The sequence below is a fragment of the Motacilla alba genome, chromosome 2 (genome assembly GCF_015832195.1).
Source record: "Motacilla alba alba isolate MOTALB_02 chromosome 2, Motacilla_alba_V1.0_pri, whole genome shotgun sequence".
NCBI classification, from domain to species: Eukaryota; Metazoa; Chordata; class Aves; order Passeriformes; family Motacillidae; genus Motacilla; species Motacilla alba.
This window is the reverse complement of record NC_052017.1, coordinates 53,617,197-53,635,738: the sequence shown is the minus strand read 5'-3', so window position 1 is coordinate 53,635,738 and position 18,542 is coordinate 53,617,197. Positions and strand designations below refer to the sequence as shown.

Here is an 18,542-nt window from a genome sequence, read left to right as displayed (position 1 = left end):
ACCAGCTAGCAAACTAGATATGGAAGGTCTAAGCTTAAATTCATATCTTTCAGTGGGAGAATAATTATTCTAATATAATTTATGAGATTGATTTTCTTTGCTGAGGTAGCAGGAATATCTCCTCTGATAACCATAGGAAAATACCAATGTAAAATGGAATCAGCATAAAATCTCAATTTTATCTTCTGCAAGTATTGTAAAATTTAGGTGTGTTTGTGAAATTTTGTGTAACAAACTGATTACTAAGGTTTTACAATGTGGTAGTTTGTGCATGCTTCCTCCTGACATGTCCAAACTCTGATGCAATAGGAAAATGAAAGTACTGAAATTAAGAGCCAAAATGTGGTGGTTTGTGACATAATGAAGAGGGAATGTTATATTTTTTTTTCATTATCAGTTGAATCTTTTTCTTTCAGCTATTAAATTTTGTTCAGCAAGATTGCTCTTGATATAATTGCTGAGAGTTAAGGTTTCATTTAGTGAGGAGCTGAGTTGCTTTAATTAGAGATGATTGACTTTCACACACACCTGATAATTTGAATCATATTAGTTGGTGTATTTTATTTCCTTATTTTTTTTCTCTTGATTATGATCCAAATGCAGCAATGTTTTGCTCAGACTGTTTAATTTATTATTTTTTTAGTTTTAAAAATGTAAGACTTTTTTCTCACAGGCAGTATTTTTACTCTAATGATTTAATTCTTAAAGCTGTATCTTTAATGTGAGTTGTCTCAGTGAGTAAGAAAAAAGTCTACTTTTGATTTCTTATGGTTACTGAGAGATAAATGCAAGTAATTTAATGTCGCATTGTGGAACTTGCTAAAGATTTAATATCAACTGTTACTTGAAATGTATTCTTTTGTTAATGCATTTGAAATATTTTCTTATATCTCAGAAGGATTTATAAATTCTTCTGATCACTGAAAGTCTAGTATTATTGAATTTGATCCAGCTCATTTTTCAAAGCATTGAGTGTTAAGGAGAGGTGGTCCAGCGTATCCCTGGTTTTGATACAAATGTGAGACATATTGAATTTATTCATGAAGACCATGAGGAAGTTGTTCATATCCAGGTCATCTGCTGAGATTAGTGCTATGCTTCGGTATGAGCATTGGCTTTGAGTGAGCTTTGGTGCAGAGTTTGAGAAGAGATGCCAGGGTGCATCATGCTTTTGAGCACGCACAAGCACACATGCACAGAAGGGCCAGGGAAGAGCTGCACGTACAAGATTAATGCACTCCATGCTGTGATGCTGTTCCATACCATTTTTCAGTCAGCTGCAGGTTCTTTGCAAGCATTGGAGATCAGGTGAGACAAGGGCAGCTGGGACAGGCATTGCATCCAAGTGAGGATGCTGGGGAATATGTGCAGAACTTTGTCAGAACTGCTGTATCCCTGGAGCAACCAAGGAGCCACAGAGCAGTTTTGTGTTTCGACCCATGCCTTCCTCAGCAGTGGATCTAGAGCTGAGGAGATCAGCTAAATTGTCCTTATTTGAGAATCCATATTGGAGTCTCTTTTCCCCATTACTTATAAAGTGGGGAATTGGAGCATTCTCACCTTCACAGGGCACTGGGAGACACTAAGAACTGAGTTACCTGTTGTGTTGCTGAAAATGTGTAAGAAACAAAATGGAAGCAAATGATGGAAAGTGGTTTATAACCAGTACATTTACAGCTGTAATTTTGTATGAAGCTTGGTGGCCTTGAGATGTGGATTTTTTTTTTTTTTTTTTTTTGCTTCTGATGTTTCTCTTGTTGCTTTCTCTTTTCTAAACCAGATATTGTGCAACATGGCTTTTCACTTGGTTTGTGGAATTTTTTTCTCATTTTGATAAGGAGAGAAGAAAGTTGCCTTTGTTTTACTTAGCTTTATTTTAAATAATATTTTATTTTAAGAAGGCTATTTTAGAGTGTTTACAGTGCACTTCAATTTTTTTATTGTGTCATGCCCTTCCAGTCCCTTGGTGAGAGGAGAGGTATGTATTATATAATTTATAATTAATTTATGATTAATCACATATGATGAATACTCCTTATGAAATATTAAAGCCTTGTCTACAGCTGTGGCAGTACTATGGCAAAGGCAATGAATATGTCTGTTCATATGGTACTATTGAGCAAACTCATTGACTTAGGCTGTGTTGTCAGGACTCAGTTATTATAAGAGCCCTGCCTAGGCAAACAATATTAAGGAGAATTGGCTCTCTTTTCAGAGTAGCAGCCCTGCTACTGCCTTCCCCCTGCCCCTTGTGCACCAGCAGTCAGGGTTGTAATGAAGGTAGAATTTCTGCAAAACATAGTTGCAAACAGAGATGGTACTGCTGGTAGTTCCCCAGCTCCATAGGGGTTGTTATAAAGTCCTGGTTCCTTGCTGACAGACTCCTCACTGACAGAAGGCTGAGCAGAGTTGGAGAATAACCTAACAGGAGGTAACAGTAGGCCTGGATCAGACAAGTGTAAAATCTAGGCTAGATTTTGACAGTGCATTTTTATTAGTGAGGACTGGAATTTGGACAAAGGAATAATTTACCTGCAGAGGTCGTTCCAACATCTAGAATTAACCAACTCCCAAATAAACTCAGGAAAACAGTGGCAAGAAACAGTGTAGGGGATTGTGTGCTGCCAGTATATGGCAGTTGGTCATAATGAAGGCATTTGTCCAAATTCATAGCAATTAATCTCTGAAGCAGAAAGAGTAGAGAAATCAGAAATAGACAGAGCTCCCTGACTCCTCTGAAATCAAGAGAATCTCCCCAGTCAGAAATATAAAGCAGAAAAGAAAAAGTAGCCTTCTAGTGATGTTTTGTGCTCTGCCTTGCCTTCTTCTGTATTGACCTATGTGTGTCAGTGAACGCAGCATACAGCAAGGAAAAAATGCTGTCATTGTGTGATGAAACAGATACCACCCTGAAATTCTTGCTTCACTGTATTTAGTGCCAGCCCAGCAGGCAAATTTTCTTGTACATTTTGTTGACTCTTAAGTGTTTGTTGTAGCAGGTAGATTAGAAGGGGCAGGAGAGATCTGAGAATTTCAGTCAGAAAACACAGAAATGATAATTTCATATAGCATGCCATATAAGACCACATGAAAGTGTGTGCTGTTTTCCTGAGATGACTGCATCCTATGGGAACTGAATTAGGAGCAGCAGGCAGAGCATTTGAGCACTGAAATAAAAAACCCCAAAACAATCATCTGTGGTGATTAACTGTATGACAGGAATGTAATCCTCTGTGATTTCAATTAGTACAATGAGAAAGGAAAGCAGTGTAATTAATTTTGGCTTGATAGTCCAATATAACTAACTTATGTTATGTAAAGATTGTGTGATCAAATACTCAAAAATCCTTACGGTACAGATAACGGAAATCAGTGGTTCTTTGGATGAGCACCATTGAAAAAAGAATACTGAAACACAGGCATATTACTTCGGAACTTCTTACATATTTTCTGAGAGCTCAAGCTATAAAAAATGCAATAAAATTTAATTTTAATGACTTTGGTTTTGTTCTTTTCCCAGAGATTTCATTGGATGATTTAATGATATGACAGATGATCAGGAGCTTGTTTTAATATTGATTAGATCACACACATAGGCAAAACTCACAGCCCTTAAAACTACATAAACAAAATTGACTTATAAAATTTGATCTTAGTTGGGAGTGATATCTCCATTGGAATTGAGCCTTGGATCTAATGTCACTTTGTACATACAGCTGGGAAGATTAAAAAAGAAAGACCATAACAGTATGTGGAAATTATCAAAGGAAAAATTTTCTTTAGTTACATAGCACTTTATTTTGAATAGGAGGAAATCATACTGGGGAAACCCTGGTTTTGGTCTTAGGGGTGGCATCAGCACTAGAATTGTTATGCATTTGAAAGAAACAGTTTTCATTGAAGTGCGCATATCGAGTTACGTTTTTCTCTTTTTATTTGACTTGAATGAGTAAATTGCAGATAAAAAAATTTGTGACTGTGTCTCTTTTTTCATGTTACTAGGCAATTCTAGATGGAATCCTCACTGATTATAATAGGTCAGCTTATTCTCATTATTAAATGAAAATGGTCATTAAAATGGCAAACATATTTCTGTAGAATTCCCTTTATAAAATGTCAGCAACTTTGTATATTTTTATTAGTTCTAAATCAGATATTTCAATAGACCATGTGTAAGTATTCCCCAAGCAATGCCCATTTCTGAATTTTTGAGACCACACAAAGATATTACAAATTAATCAGATTTTCAGATTTCTGGATAATAAGTCTGCACATTTATTGTTTAATCCAGTTCTAAAATGTTGTTATGATTGACAGCTTGCTGTAGAGATGGAAGTCAATTGAATAATATGTAGCCGTCAATTTTATTTGAACCTTAATGTGGTGAAGGTGGGGATTTTTTTCCACATTTCCATTATTTATAAGTTGTTCCCCTTGGAGAATATATAAAAGAATTTGTTTTAAATGAGCTGATAATACCCTCTTTAAAATTTATGACAGAATTGTATCATTTTCCCTTACAGCACAAGGGTGTGCCAAGAAACTGTTTCTGAATTATCTTGCTATTCAGAGGACAAACATTAGAAAAGAGCATCATGTTAAGGTTTACTCAGAATGGAATTTCAACCACTCATCAGGAAAAAAAAAAACCAAACCAAAACAAAACAGAAGATATCATACCAATCAGGAAACCTGATGCCATTGCCAGGGTTTTCTTGATAAGAACTACAGTACTCTTGCAGCTACATTTGATACTTACTGTCATTCTTACCAACTCAAAAATCAATGTGGGCCTGATCATTATTGCTGAAAAGTTGGGAATCAGTTTAGCCCTTCACCCAGAGGAAATGGAGGATTGGAATGTAGTTTTGAAAACATCTTGGTACTTTCTTACAACTGATAGGATGTTTTTATTTTTCTTCCTTCCTTTCAAATCTGTATTGCAGATTTCAGCAAAATTTTAGCAGGGCTAGACTCTGTTCTATGCTTCGCAAGTCATTAGTGCCCAGCATATAGTTTGATTGTTGGATATGGATCATCTCAATAAATGCTGGAAATCCTTGGTTTTGCAGAATTTTGCTAATCCTCCACATGCAATTAAAAAAACAAGCTGTCACATACTAGTTTTCATAGTGCCTTTTTATTGTGCATAGTACAGCCTTTGCTTCCTCAGTAACTGACAAAAGAAAATACTTTATTAAGATAGAAAGTAGATGTGACTTGATTGTTTTTCAGATAATTTTTGCTTTCAGAAATTGCAATGGCTGATGCTCACCTAAGCGTAAAAAAATGCAGCTCCTACACACAGGGAGTGCTCATGTGCTGTATGTAAATTGATGTATAATGCAACCCACATTAGCTGGGTTGATGATAGCTTCAGTTTCACTGCTGTCAGATTTCTGTAACTCTTTGAATGAGCTGGCTGGTCTGAATGAACGTTAGCATAATTTATGCAGCTGATAAGCGATTTGAGTGCTTGAGTTATTGATAAAGCACTTTAACATATCATTTTCAGCTTCATGTTATGTGACATCAGAGTAGAAGGTAATGTGGCAGTCCCCAGGCTTGATATTAAAGTCAATCTGTTCTCTGAATTTCAGAGGCCAGAGGAAACACAGTGCTACCTGATACAAGCCCAGCAGACCAGCACCAACCCAGTCAGTCCCATCCTGCATTCCCTGTTGGGCCTCAGGTCAGTTTCTTTCCTTTTAACTAATCGAGATGTGCAACGTGATGAACAATAAATAACTGTGATTGATCATCTTTGATATGTGTAATGTAGAAAATGTGAATCTCTTTGGCTGCATTCAGTGGTACAAAAAGGGAATCTGTATCATGTATATTTTAAAAGTCAAGTTTGGCAGGATTAGATTTTGTATGCTTTTCCAAAATAAAACCTAAGAAGTTTTACATGTTTAGGAAGTTAAAATATTTTGATTTCTTATGTAAATTACTTCTGAAATTAATATAATAATTTAATATTGAAAATTTGTGCAATTTTAATGCAGAATTATTGTCTCTGACAGTTATGTCTGTCACACAGAGCTCCTGTATTAGTAAAGGTATTTCATTATATTTTATGCCAGGTATTTATTTTCTTTAGAGCAAAGCGTAGACATAGTAGTATTGCACTTTATTAGATTTTAAAATATTTCCCATCTCATGTCACGATTTTATCCAAGTTCAGCAATACTCTAAGAAGTTACTAAATATTCTTCCACTTCCCTGGACAGTCTTGGTCCACAAAGCTTCTGGTAGTTGTCACTAGTGTTTTCTGCTATTATCAATCAGTATACAACCAGGAATTTTTGGGAAATGTTGGCATTTAGGTACTTGTAGACTAAGTTGAGTTATGTCTTCTTTTGCTCATAAATTATCTTTCATGTATGTGTGATGAATTTCCTAGTCTAGATTCAGCTGGGATTGCTACTATGCTGTTTGACTGAGGCTTATAGTTTCAGACTGTCATATTTGTCAAACTTTCCTGTGCTGGTGAAAATGAATGCTTTAAGATACTGGAAGCAGTGCATGTCTGTAATGGAACACGAAAAGATCTCAAGCAAGAAGGTTGAAAGTGTGCAATACTGAGCTGTGCGCACTAAAATAGGTTTGTATCTGTGGTTTCTTACAGCCACTACTGACAGCCCAACAGTTAGCCTCAGCAGTAGCAGGGGTGATGCCAGGAGGCACTCCAGCCCTGAATCAGCCAATCCTTATTCCTTTCAACATGGCTGGGCAGCTGGGGGGCCAACAAGGACTCGTCCTAACTCTACCTACAGCAAATCTCACCAACATCCAAGGACTGGTAGCAGCAGCTGCAGCAGGAGGCATCATGACTTTGCCATTGCAAAATCTACAAGGTAAGTCATGTTCATAATTTTTCTAACAGATTCTTTCACAGGTTTTATGCCATCTCTTTCTTTAAACTGAGCGATCTCTTTTTCAAATTAAATGTTGCTCTCCATGAATATTGGAAAGTAATACCTGGATTGTTTTTTAATGCTTGAGAGATACTTAAGGGCTATTTGCCTATTTATAGAAGCATATTGGAGGTTGGGTCTTACATTCCGTGGGTCAGTAATGCAAACCACTTGAATGACTCATTAGATTTTTCTGTCATCAGTGATCAATGTTCTCTACTCACAGATCGCTTGGAGATTTCAAACTATAGAATAACAGAATCATAGAATATCAAGGGTTTGGAATGGACTTTAAGATCATCTAGTCCCAACCCCACCTGCCATGGGCCGAGACACCTCGATGTCTCTACCAACCTGTTGCTCAATGTCTTACCCAACCTGTCAAGGCTGGGACATCCCCAACATCCCTGGGCAACCTGTTCCACTGTCTTATCACTCTCCCCACCAGCAAAAAATTTCTTCCTAATATCTAATCTCAATGTTCCCTTTTTCAATTTGTACCTATTATTCCTTGTCATATCACTTCAGTTCCTGATGAGGAGTCCCTCTCCAGCTTTCCTGTAGAGCCCCTTCAGATACTGGAAATTTGCCTTAACGTCTCCATGTGATCTTCACCAAGCTGAACAGCCCCTACTTTCTCAGCCTGTGTTCATAAGGGAGGTGCTCCAGTCCTCTTACAAAGTTCATGGTCCTCCCCTGGACTTGCTCCAACAGTTTCGCGTGTTTCTTATGTTAGGGACACCACAACTGTGCATACTCCAGGTGGGATCACCTGTGAGCAGAGGGGCAGAATCACGTCCTTTGACCTGCTGGCCACGCTCCTTGTGATGCAGCCCAGGATTCAATTGGCTTTCTGAGCCGTGAGCACACACAGCTGGCTCGTGTGGTTTTTTCATAGCCTGTCACCCCCAAGTCTTTCTTACTAGGGCTGCTGTCAGTCACTTCTCTGCCCAACCCATTGGTGTGCCTGGGATTGCAGTGACCCAGGTGTAGGACCTTGCACTTTGCTTTGTTGAACTTCATAAGGTTTGCTTCAGCCCACATCTCAAGCCTGTCAAGGTCCCTCTGGATGCCATTATTCCTTCCCTCCAAGCAAGTTGACTGCAACACACAACTTTTTTCACCACTGCTGATTAAAGCAGCTGTATGAATAGAGGCAACTAAAAATACAGTGTTGTATGAAAATAACTTTTTATAAAATTTACAATAAAATCAGAGTTTTCTCATCGGTCATCCATGCCCCAGATTTTTGTTTTCATTCTTGCTGTGGGAGGTCTGCTTTATCAATAAGGTTCTGCCATCCTCTTTCAAGTTGTTGAGAGAGTTGCATGACTCCAAAGTAAATAGGAAAAAGCTAATCTCTGTATGTATCCTCTCTATTGTCTGAGCTGTACCATACTTGCAATGGTTCTACCCTGAGGGATCTGCTACATTTTCCCTGTGGCCTAAAATCAGACTGAAAGCAGTTACAAAAGATCCCTTTTCCCCCCCCTGTTCAATCAGTGTGTCTAACAGTGTTAGGAATAGTACTCAGTCCAAGTACATATGATATAAAATACAGATGTATTTATTCAATATTCCTGACTATGTTGATGCTTCTCAGAATGCCGTTGCTGCTGAATAGAGTGGAACAAATTATAGCAAGATAAGTGTTAGCCAATATCTTACAACAGAATTGTATAGGTTTAATGGTTGAGGACAGTAAAGGAAGTGATAGTCCAGTGTGAAAGTGATAAAAGTGTGAGCAGGAAGTGTAAAAAGAAAGCTTTAACTCGTTCGGCTTATTTATTTATTTCTTGTTATTTCTTTCCAATGTAAATGGTACGAAATATTTTCCTCCAACAAAATGGTAATTTAAAAAAATTAATCCTCTGCACTGTGGCCTAAATACCTTTTACTCATTAAACTCCGGTGGCTGCTGATTACCAGATGCATTATTTGAAGCACCAGATGCTACAGGTTGTCAAACAGAGAAAACAAAGAGACGGCTCTTGTGTTGAACAAACTCCCTTACAAAGCACATGCATGGTACTCTCACCTGTTGGGAGCAACTACTTGCCTTTACCTTGTGCATGTTTTAAAGTTTAATGTCAACAGACCTCTCTTATCATAGTTGTAAATGGTTTTCACTTTAATGTTTAAAATAATGTCTCTCTCATACCATTAAGCTGCACCAAAGAACCTGTCATTCATAAATGATAGATGAAAAAGACACACTAATGCACAAATTTTGCTTGTTTAAAATTTGAGAGTGCATGTAAAGTAGGAATGGGAGATTAAAAAAATAATGCAAGAACAGGAGCGGGTAAAAGCAGATATAACAAAGTGAAGGGGAAGTAGCTTTTTAGCGTAGGTGGATGATGAAATCTTAATGAAGAAACAGGCATTATAAAAATGTATCCTTCCACTCTGGAGTGCTCCAGGTTAGAGTTGCTGGGTATGTAGTATTATAAATAAACATAACCTTGTGCAGTTCTTACGTCATTTATTCACCCCATGTTGCAAAATCTGAGGGTAGGGATTAAGCCAGGCAACCTTTGCTCTTTAGTTTAGCCATGGATGTCTAATTGCTAGCTAAAAGATGTAACTTTGCTACCAAATAAATTTTGCAAGCAATGACCTTAGGAGATGAAAAGGTTTCCTTTATAATCTTTACAGGTAGATAGAAACCTGGGATCAAATAGGGACTTGCAGGAGCAGCAGGTTCAGTTCCCTGTCAATGAACACAATCACACCTTCCATAATGTATCTGAAAGGAGCAAATCTCATGAATTTATTTAGTCGTGTTGCTGTTTGTTGTCTTCCCTACCTTTCCTTCCTGATCTTCCAAGCAAGTGCTACTGCCTGCCCTCAGTTTTTGGAAGTGAAACTGATGCACAAGGCAGCAAAGCAACGTGGTCAAGATAGCTCCTACTCTCCTGAGTCATAGGTGAAAACTGCCATTGCTTGCTATGTAGCCCACTGTCTAATGCATGCATGAATGAAGATAAGAATTAGGTGAGAGTGTTGTGTAGTATCATCAGTTCCACTGAATCTGACTGACTTCTGGTCCCTGTTTTTTGGGGGGGTTTTTGGTTTTTTTTTTTGTTTTGGTTTGGTTTGGTTTTGATTTGTTTTGATTTTGTTTTTGGGGGATTTTTTTTGGGTGTTTTTTCTTTTTTTTTTTTTTTTTTTTTTGTGGTTGGTTGAAAATAATCATAGAATGTGTGTTCTGTTTTGTAGACATTTTTATATGTATACTCATAAAAGCCCACGCTTGAACAGTTTGGTAATTCTTGCTATTTTGGTGAAATCAGACCATAATCATCAGTTTCCATCTCTTAACTTCACTGTAGCATGGCTAACTTAGATAATGGGACAACATGTTTTATGCTGTTTTCCAACCTGTCTTAATATTCTGTTGTCCCTGAATTTTCAATGAGGTCAAGCATAGATGTCCACAGCTCCTGTGAGCTGGGTCTTCTACTGTCTATCTTCTCTTGTAAGTAAACTTCTAAAACTCTTCATGGCAAACTACCCCAGCTAGGTAACTCAAAAGATACCCTTAAAATTTTTGAATAATTTATGAATTCAGAAAAGGTCTGATCTGACAGAGTACTTGAATTCATACCGAATGTTGAGCAAGGGAGTAATTCTACTATATTTTTTGTGTTCCACATACATGTTTAAATGATTTTCTTCTGAAGAACTTTCAGGTTTGGTTCAGGGTGATAAGTATAAGACCTCAGAGTGCCTAGATAAAATAATGAAAATTCTTGTTTATGAAAAGAGAAAAGAGTACTCAGTGATAGGAATCACAGAGGAGATGTATTAAGTATATACAATGAGAAATCAAGAGTTTATTTTAAAATGGAGCAATTAATGATTGCTCACACAGTATAACTTAGTGATATTGCCTATTCTTCACTCGCCAGTTACCTATAAAAAATATTTTTTCTGCCAAATGTGTTTGTGTTAACTTGTTCGGTTATGGCTCCCTATGTGGTCCTCATCCACCAATAAGTTGTTAGGAATTTTATTGCTGTAAGTGAAAAGAGGTTTAGACCAAACCTCTTCCAAAATGTCTTTTCTTCTTCTTTTACATACTTGATTATTTTCTGTTCATTACAGCCTGGCATTTGCCATATACACCGCTGCACTGTATCTGTTCCCTGAGCAAATACATCAAATGTAGGCATACAGAAGGAACAGAGGTGAATGTGTAAATTCTTGCTGTGAAACTTAGGAAAATATGTTTTCCCTGGCTTAAAGTAAGTGAATTTCATATGCACAACTAATGTGCAAATAATATAATTCACTGAGATGGAAGAGGGTGGCAGAATAAAAGTATCTACCTTAGTGGAAACAGAAATCCCTGAACATAACACCTGTGGAATTTTGAGTTTCCATTAGCAGTTCTTTGAAGAAAACAGTAAAATCAGCAACAATAACTTTTTAGTGTAATCCACTAAAAGCACTGAAGATAGAAGTTTAAAAACTAGCCATAAAATATGTCAGCCCAAGAAACCTACACACCTGTTTTCCACTCATAATTTCTTAGAAATGGAATTTAGGTGGAATATAGCCATGCTTTCCTAAAATTTTGCAGGTGTCATGATAACAATCATGACATTGTGAGAAGGGAAAAAGTGAGGCAGGTGCTCCACAAGACAGAGTGTTTCCTGTTTTCTGCTCTTAGTTCATTGCTTCTTGTCCTGTCTTTATTGACTTAATGCAGAAAGTAGTCTGACAGCTTCCCTCTTAATCATCCAAACTGGTGGTTGTAAGTACTCATCTTCCTGCCTCCAGGAAACTTTTCTATGGGCTGAACAGTTTCAGTTTTTTTGCATCTCTTTTGCCAGGTCACATTTCTTTCATTTTTGGGAGGACTAGGTCCTTTTTTTTTTTAAATTTAATTATCCTTCTCAAGAGACTCTCCAAGGGACTAGTAGTTGTTTAATCTCAGAGTATTCAGTAATGCCTGAGAGCTGATATTCATAAAAAGACATTCTCTCCTTAAGCCCATCTGATTTTTATGTCTCAGTGTAATATTTCTGTATAGTTGAACAAGAAACCTTTTGGGTGGGGGAGCTGAGTTTGTTCTGACTTGTTTTCTTCATGTTATTTTAACCCTGTGAATTTCCTGTTGACATAACTGAAAAATGGGAAGGCATTCCAGTCCCGGGGAGTTGTTAACCACTGTCCTCTCTTTTTAATCTCTTTTCCATGACAACCAAAGCAGTTTTAGCTAAAAGGTTAACATATTTTAGCTATTCTTTTAGTATAGCATATGTGATTGAAATTAGAAAATGACAGTGTGTTGGTTTTGCATCATGGGAGTGGTGTTTTGGGGGAGGCTGTTGGTAGTTTTCTCTGTGTCTGATAGGAAACCAATCAGTGGTTGGCCTTGGGAACTGACAAGCTGTTGAACCACTGGAAAGCTGTAGACACTTCTGAGAAAAACACATGTTAAAGATGAAAGAAAGTGCTTTGCCTCTCTCCTAATCCTATCTCACAATAAGAAATGAATAAGTAAATTCTAATGAGTAGACTAGTGATTGACCAACACTAAACCCACCATAGGCAGTGGTTTTTGTCAGCTCACTGCTGGGTGCTCACTCACCATGGACAACAATCTGGAAGTCTCTTTGCAAAGGGTTGGTCCAAATATATTTTATCACGCAGCAATGGCAGACCAGTGTTTTAGATATGTGCCAATACGGAGAGAGGATGACACTGGAAGCTTGAAAGAAATCAACAAGCTGGAGATGTAGCCTCATGGCATTGAAACTTTGTGTATTTTATTTCCACTACCCATTGTACTGCTTCATGAGTGGATGTCAATAATTTATTTACAAGTCAAACTTTCTCAGTCTTGAGTCATGAAAGAAATGATAACAAACTATCTCTCTAAATCACGAGTGAAAGGCTTCAGTGCTGAAAGGAAGTCTTGCATAGCTGAAAATGTGAAATCATTAAATTACATTATTTAAACAGCAGCAGGTCATATTTTAGCAGCAATACAATGGAAGGGGAAATGTATTAAACACCTTGAGAGATAAGAGGCAGCCATTAAAATGAACTGATATGGGTTACAGTTGACACAGATAATAGCAAAAAAATAAGAAGGCTTTTTTTTTATATGGAGATCAGTCAAAAGAATGTTAGGTAAAGACAATAGTAGCAAAAATAAAAAATTCTATTGTTTACATTTATTAGGTCTTGTTTCCTCTAAACAGATTTGTATTATTAATTGTACAACAGATAAAGTAAATATGCTCTGTCTCCACTCCTCCATGTACACACACCTTAAAAATCAGAAATCAGAGTGAGATGAAAAACAAAAAAGAGACAGAAAAGAAGTAAACTACAAGCCTCAATTTCTTACTGATCTAGAGTCCAAATTCCAGTTTCTTAGAACATTTTTCCCTTTTAACTAAAGTGTTGCAGTCCCTATTCATTTGTATTCCCCTTCAAGTAACATGAAATAGCTTTCAGAGTCTACAGAAAGGCAGTGTTTCACTTATGTATTTTAATGAGCACCAATGTCAGTAATAATCAAAATGATGTTTCACTTAGAGGAATAGTTTATTCCCAGGTACTTTTGCAGTGTACTAACATAACCAGAACAAGAATGACAAGAACCAAGAAGTGCTGCACTCATAGCAATTTCTGTGAAGCCCTCAAACCAAATATACCTCCCCTCTCACTGTATAAATGCTGCACAAAATGCAGTCACTGTGAAGGGCGCAGTTACACAAAGAAGGGGATAGCCAACCCTGAAGACAAACCTCCCTAGCACAGTACGTGGAAAGAAATAAGACAAATGTGAGCATCCATAAGCACACCGTGGCATGCGCAGAGTGTCTATGGATTAGCAGCTGCTACAGCAGGTTTCCTCAGGCTATCAGCTGTATCCCATCCAAACTGTTGTAGGATAACTGAAATAATGTGCAGAGATCCCTGAAGATGGGATGAGCAGTCTCTGCTGGGTCTCCCAGGAAATGTACTTTTTTAGAAGGCCGACCATTTGCTTTTGGAAGAAAGGACAAAATCTGCTTTTCTGACAGTAGTATAGCAAGAATCTTACTGGGTTGTTTGTTTATTTGTTTGGGTTTTTTCCCCATAACACAAGGCTTCTCCTGTGTGAATGCATTGGCCCCATGTTAATTGCTCATCTTATTCAGTGGCAAATTGCTGCCTTCAGAGAGCAAACGTGAAAGGTTCAAGTCTTTATTAGTTACTAGCTGTTTATTGATCAGCCCCAGAGTGTTAGCTATTTGTTGTCTGGTTTTTCTGTCCCATAAGTTAAAAGCCTACCACTAGAGGCATTAAAATGCAGTAGTCTTAATGCTTTGTTGACCTCCACCCGAAACAGATCACAGGCATGCCTTTTTTTTTGGCTGCTGATGGTTATGGAACATCGGTGAGAAGTAATGATGTGATGTAGATCAAATCCAGAAATCAAAGTGTTTGCACCTACTTAAACATTGCAGGCCAAGTACTGGCAAAGTCTAAATTTCCAGACTTTTATGCCAAGAAGCAGATGGGGAAAATGGAAGTAGTCTGCACCTCCCCAACCTCCCTGAAGTTTTCACCAAAAACCATTGGTTAATTATCCTTTGCCAGACATGACCATTAAGCTAGGAGCTGTGGCGTGATTGGTATGGAAGACCTGGTCATTTTGGGGAATGTACACCTTTATTGAGCCCTGACTCAGACTGATACTACTCCTGGCAAGAATATTCTGTGTGCAGGATTATAAATGAAATTTCCATCAACCAGAACATGGGTGCATTTTAATGCTGCATTTAAAGTATATATTTGCACTTGTTTTGAGAAGCCTTTAATCTTCTCTTTAATTTAGACTGTGATAATTTAAATTAACGTAGAGAAAGCTCATTCCAGTAATGTGAAGCACTCAACTTACTGTAATCCTACAAAAGTCAAGAAATTTCAAAAGCTAGTGAAAAACCTAGCTAGTGTTTGTCACAATGTTCTTCACCTCTGCATTTTTGCACATGTGCTACATGCAATAGTGAATCACATGCAAAATGTCTAGATCACATAAAAACAGATGGGCACATAGGATTCTTATGCTGGTCCAAGACTCTCTACTTCAATAGAGAGAGATGTAGAGAGATTACCACGATGGATTTGCAACCTTCACTCCTAATTTCCTTGTCTTAGTGGATTTAAGTCAGACATTTATAGTATTTGTGGTTTAATTTCCTTTGTTTCTCCATGGTCTTTGTATTAATAGAATCACTATGATTCATGTTTTAAAAATTCCTGGACACAGATTTGTGTTCCTGATTCACCAGTGAGATTGTAATCAAGGACATTTACAATTAGGGACTCATAAAAACAACAAAGTCTTTGCTGACCAGCTGGGTAGTGTGAATGTCGAATGCATGGAACATACAAATCAAATGCCTGAAAACCGATTTTTTAAAATGAAATTCCTTTAATGTCTATGTGGTTCTATACTACAGAACCATACACTTCCTCTTTATGAAAACCTCCTATTCTGTTTTGTCATGGGAAGTTCTGAAGGTATCTTATTACTTTCTCATTAAAATCTTAAAGTTTATGCATATTTAATTATTTTTTTTTAATTTGAGAAAAAATCTGTCTGCTGCTGAGATTTCCTCATAAATGGGAACAGAATCTACCTGGTAACATCAGAAATTTTAAAAGTGAAACTTCCTTCTGTTTTCTTGTCCCCAGACCTCTATGGAATCTTATGTCCTTCGGGTAGAAAGTTGTACTCATGGAAATCTTCAGGCCTCAATTTCATTTTCCTGAAGCTGCCTTTATTCCTTGAATGTTCCATCTTTGCAAGCTTGTTACTCTGACAGGTGTAGCAGAGAGCACAGACCTGAGACCTGTATTCTTGCTCTGCACTTTGGCCCAGGGATTTCATATGATGGAGGACAAGTCAAGCAAGTCTTCCCACCTGTAAACAAATGTGTAGACAGTTAGTAGTTATGTTTTCCTACTAAGTGGCTTAAATCACTGCTGTTAGATGCCTGGACTTCCTCACACACAGCTAGATCTAAATGTCCTTAACTCCTAAGTCTTATTCTGGCTCATAGACATAAAAGACTCTAGGCTCTTTTTTCAGTAGCTGTAAAAATAGGGCAAATTTTCCTTATTTTTTGGACCTAAAGTAATGTTTTCCAGCTCATAGAAGTACTGGAGTTTTCCACCCAGGTCAGTAAGTTCCAGCACCATACAGGCTCTTAGATGATTGCCTGCTATAGTTTATTGTTTGTTTGTTAGCTTGCTTTTAGCATAAATATTGCTTTTGAACTTAATCATCTGTAGACTTGACATATCTTAGAGACTCTTTTTTCACTTATTTGTGATCTAATATGATAAATTATGCAATGTTAAAAATAAATCTTCATCATAAAGAATAGAATAAGTAATTTGCAATTATTTATTCTATTCAAGTTAATGGTGATGCTTCAGCTTTACAGTGTCTTTTCCTTTCTGTTTCTCAGTTCCCGTTTCAGTCTCTTGAGCCTTTCCTCATCCAGAGCTGGCTCTGTCCATCCTTTATGTTTCAGCTTGTTTTCTTAAGCTATTTACAACCCAAGTATCCCTGAATGTATTCTGTGCTGTGTAGCTGATTTCCTATTGCATCAGCAGTAATAACTGAAGAAGATGTGATAAAACGGTTGTAATTTTACTGTTATATTGGGCCCCCGTGTTTTAGAAGATGTGGTTCTAACAGGACATGAATCCTGTCTAAAAAGCCAAGAAATGATAGTAGAACAGTTTCAGGAAATTCACTTATTGACACTCTGAAAGTTGTTTTTTATCTTTCTTATTTTTAAAAGGATAAAACCTCTGAAGAACAAATTTTGAACCTGTTTTCTGAAAACTGTAAAGTCTAACATCTGAACAGAACAATCACTTTCAGATTCTCTGTTTGAGATTCTAGCTTTTCCCAAAGCAGTGCTTGTGAATTGTAAAAGAAGAATGTGGTTCCACCCGCTCCCCCTTTCCCAGCACTGCAGCATCTGAAAAAATATTCAGTTCCCCAACTCCACACCTTTCATTTTACTGGGAACCAAATCAGGTCTTTGCATATTTGTTTTACTCTGCTTTAGCAAGTGTGGTTGTTCATGTTACATTTATCTAATATGAGCACCTTTTCCAATTGTGAACAAAATTAAAAACATACTATTTTCTCCATTTCTCAAAATAATATAATTGTAAGACTATAATAGTAATACTAAAATAATATAAATGTAAGACTGATTAAGTGTATCTTTATGCATTTATGTTCCCATGAGTGCCATTATTTTAATTTTTTTGGTGATATTTATATATATTCAATGTTCAGCATCAGATAATTTGAGTTTTCTGTGTTTGTAAGATAACTCACAAGGGAGAAAGTTGTATTAAATAAATAATACAGATAAATTTTATACTCCCATGTATTTCAAAGCTAATACAGCTAACATTCAGTGGAATGGTAACATAAGACACAGTGCTATAATATGATTGATTTGTTTTGACAGCAGCCAAATAATTGAGAGTGAAAGGTGTCAGCACAGATGAAATATTGTGTAAGCCACATTCAGAAGGCAACCCCAGCAGCAATAGCAACTGGAGTTTTATTTCCTTTGATATCGCACTGTTACTCACTTCCAGTTTATTATAAAACCAGGAAAGGTATGCAACTTTACATATGATGGAGGCTTTTATGGAAAGGATAGAAACAAAAGTTTGTCAGGTACTTGAGCAAGAGATACTGACAATGGGATTTATGATGGATACAATATACAAGAATAAATTATCTTTATCTTTCCCATTAGTTTTCTCTCTTATTTAAACGCTTTTTGCAGGTTACTGCTTATCTGACATCTTAGCTGTAGCTTGGAGGGTAAGTGATTCCCTCCAGAGCAACCAGTCTATGGATTGCTTGGCAGGGGATTGCTGCAAAAACAGTGCTGCAATTACCCTCCCCAGCAGTGAAACTTAGTTTTAGTTCACCTCTTTTGTACAGCAAACTATATAACAATACACTTTCTGGCTAACTGAGACAAGGTATGACTTGTATGTTTGCATCATGGCATCCAACTGCACTGCAAGGATTGCAAAGAACTATAGCATCTTTTGAGTCCAGGAGACTGCAAGTGTCCAAGAAGCCTGCTACAGAAGGTAGCCAAATAGACCAGCTGGAATAATCCTGAACATGTAACATGAAAAAAACCTCAATATTCCATTACAAGTGCATACATACTACGTTCCAGAACCAAGTAGAGAATCACTTTTGAAATTTAATATCACTTTCGGGCTTTTTTAAAAGTACATTGAACAAGTGACTACAGCATGCTTGTAAAAACCCAAGCTGTAAAGCTTTCTTTGTCCTGAAGAGTGATTGATTTTAGAGGGAGCCAGACTCCAAGGTACAGTTTGAATTGAAATTTATATATCCTGCCTTTCATTTCAGAAATGCTCCACTAAGACACAATCTGATGTGAATGACAAGGGTTCTCAGTAATGAGCTCTTGCTCATGCAAAACAAAACAAACTATGACAACCATCATGTTAACAAGATCAGGAACCCTTGTGGCTTTGTAATGTAGCATCTAATTTATATCTATACCTATACCTATACAAATA

At 37.1% G+C, this 18,542-nt stretch overlaps 1 protein-coding gene across 5 annotated transcripts in view; it reads left to right on the top strand.

Moving 5' to 3' along the window:
• POU6F2 (POU class 6 homeobox 2) overlaps window positions 1-18,542 on the top strand; it is a 311,090-nt gene that overhangs the window by 130,175 nt on the left and 162,373 nt on the right. For all 5 annotated transcript variants that reach the window (XM_038127479.1, XM_038127476.1, XM_038127475.1 and 2 more), the window contains 2 exons: window positions 5,601-5,692; window positions 6,632-6,860. In XM_038127479.1, coding sequence (XP_037983407.1) covers window positions 5,601-5,692; window positions 6,632-6,860 — 321 coding nt within the window. The remainder of the gene's footprint in view (window positions 1-5,600; window positions 5,693-6,631; window positions 6,861-18,542) is intronic.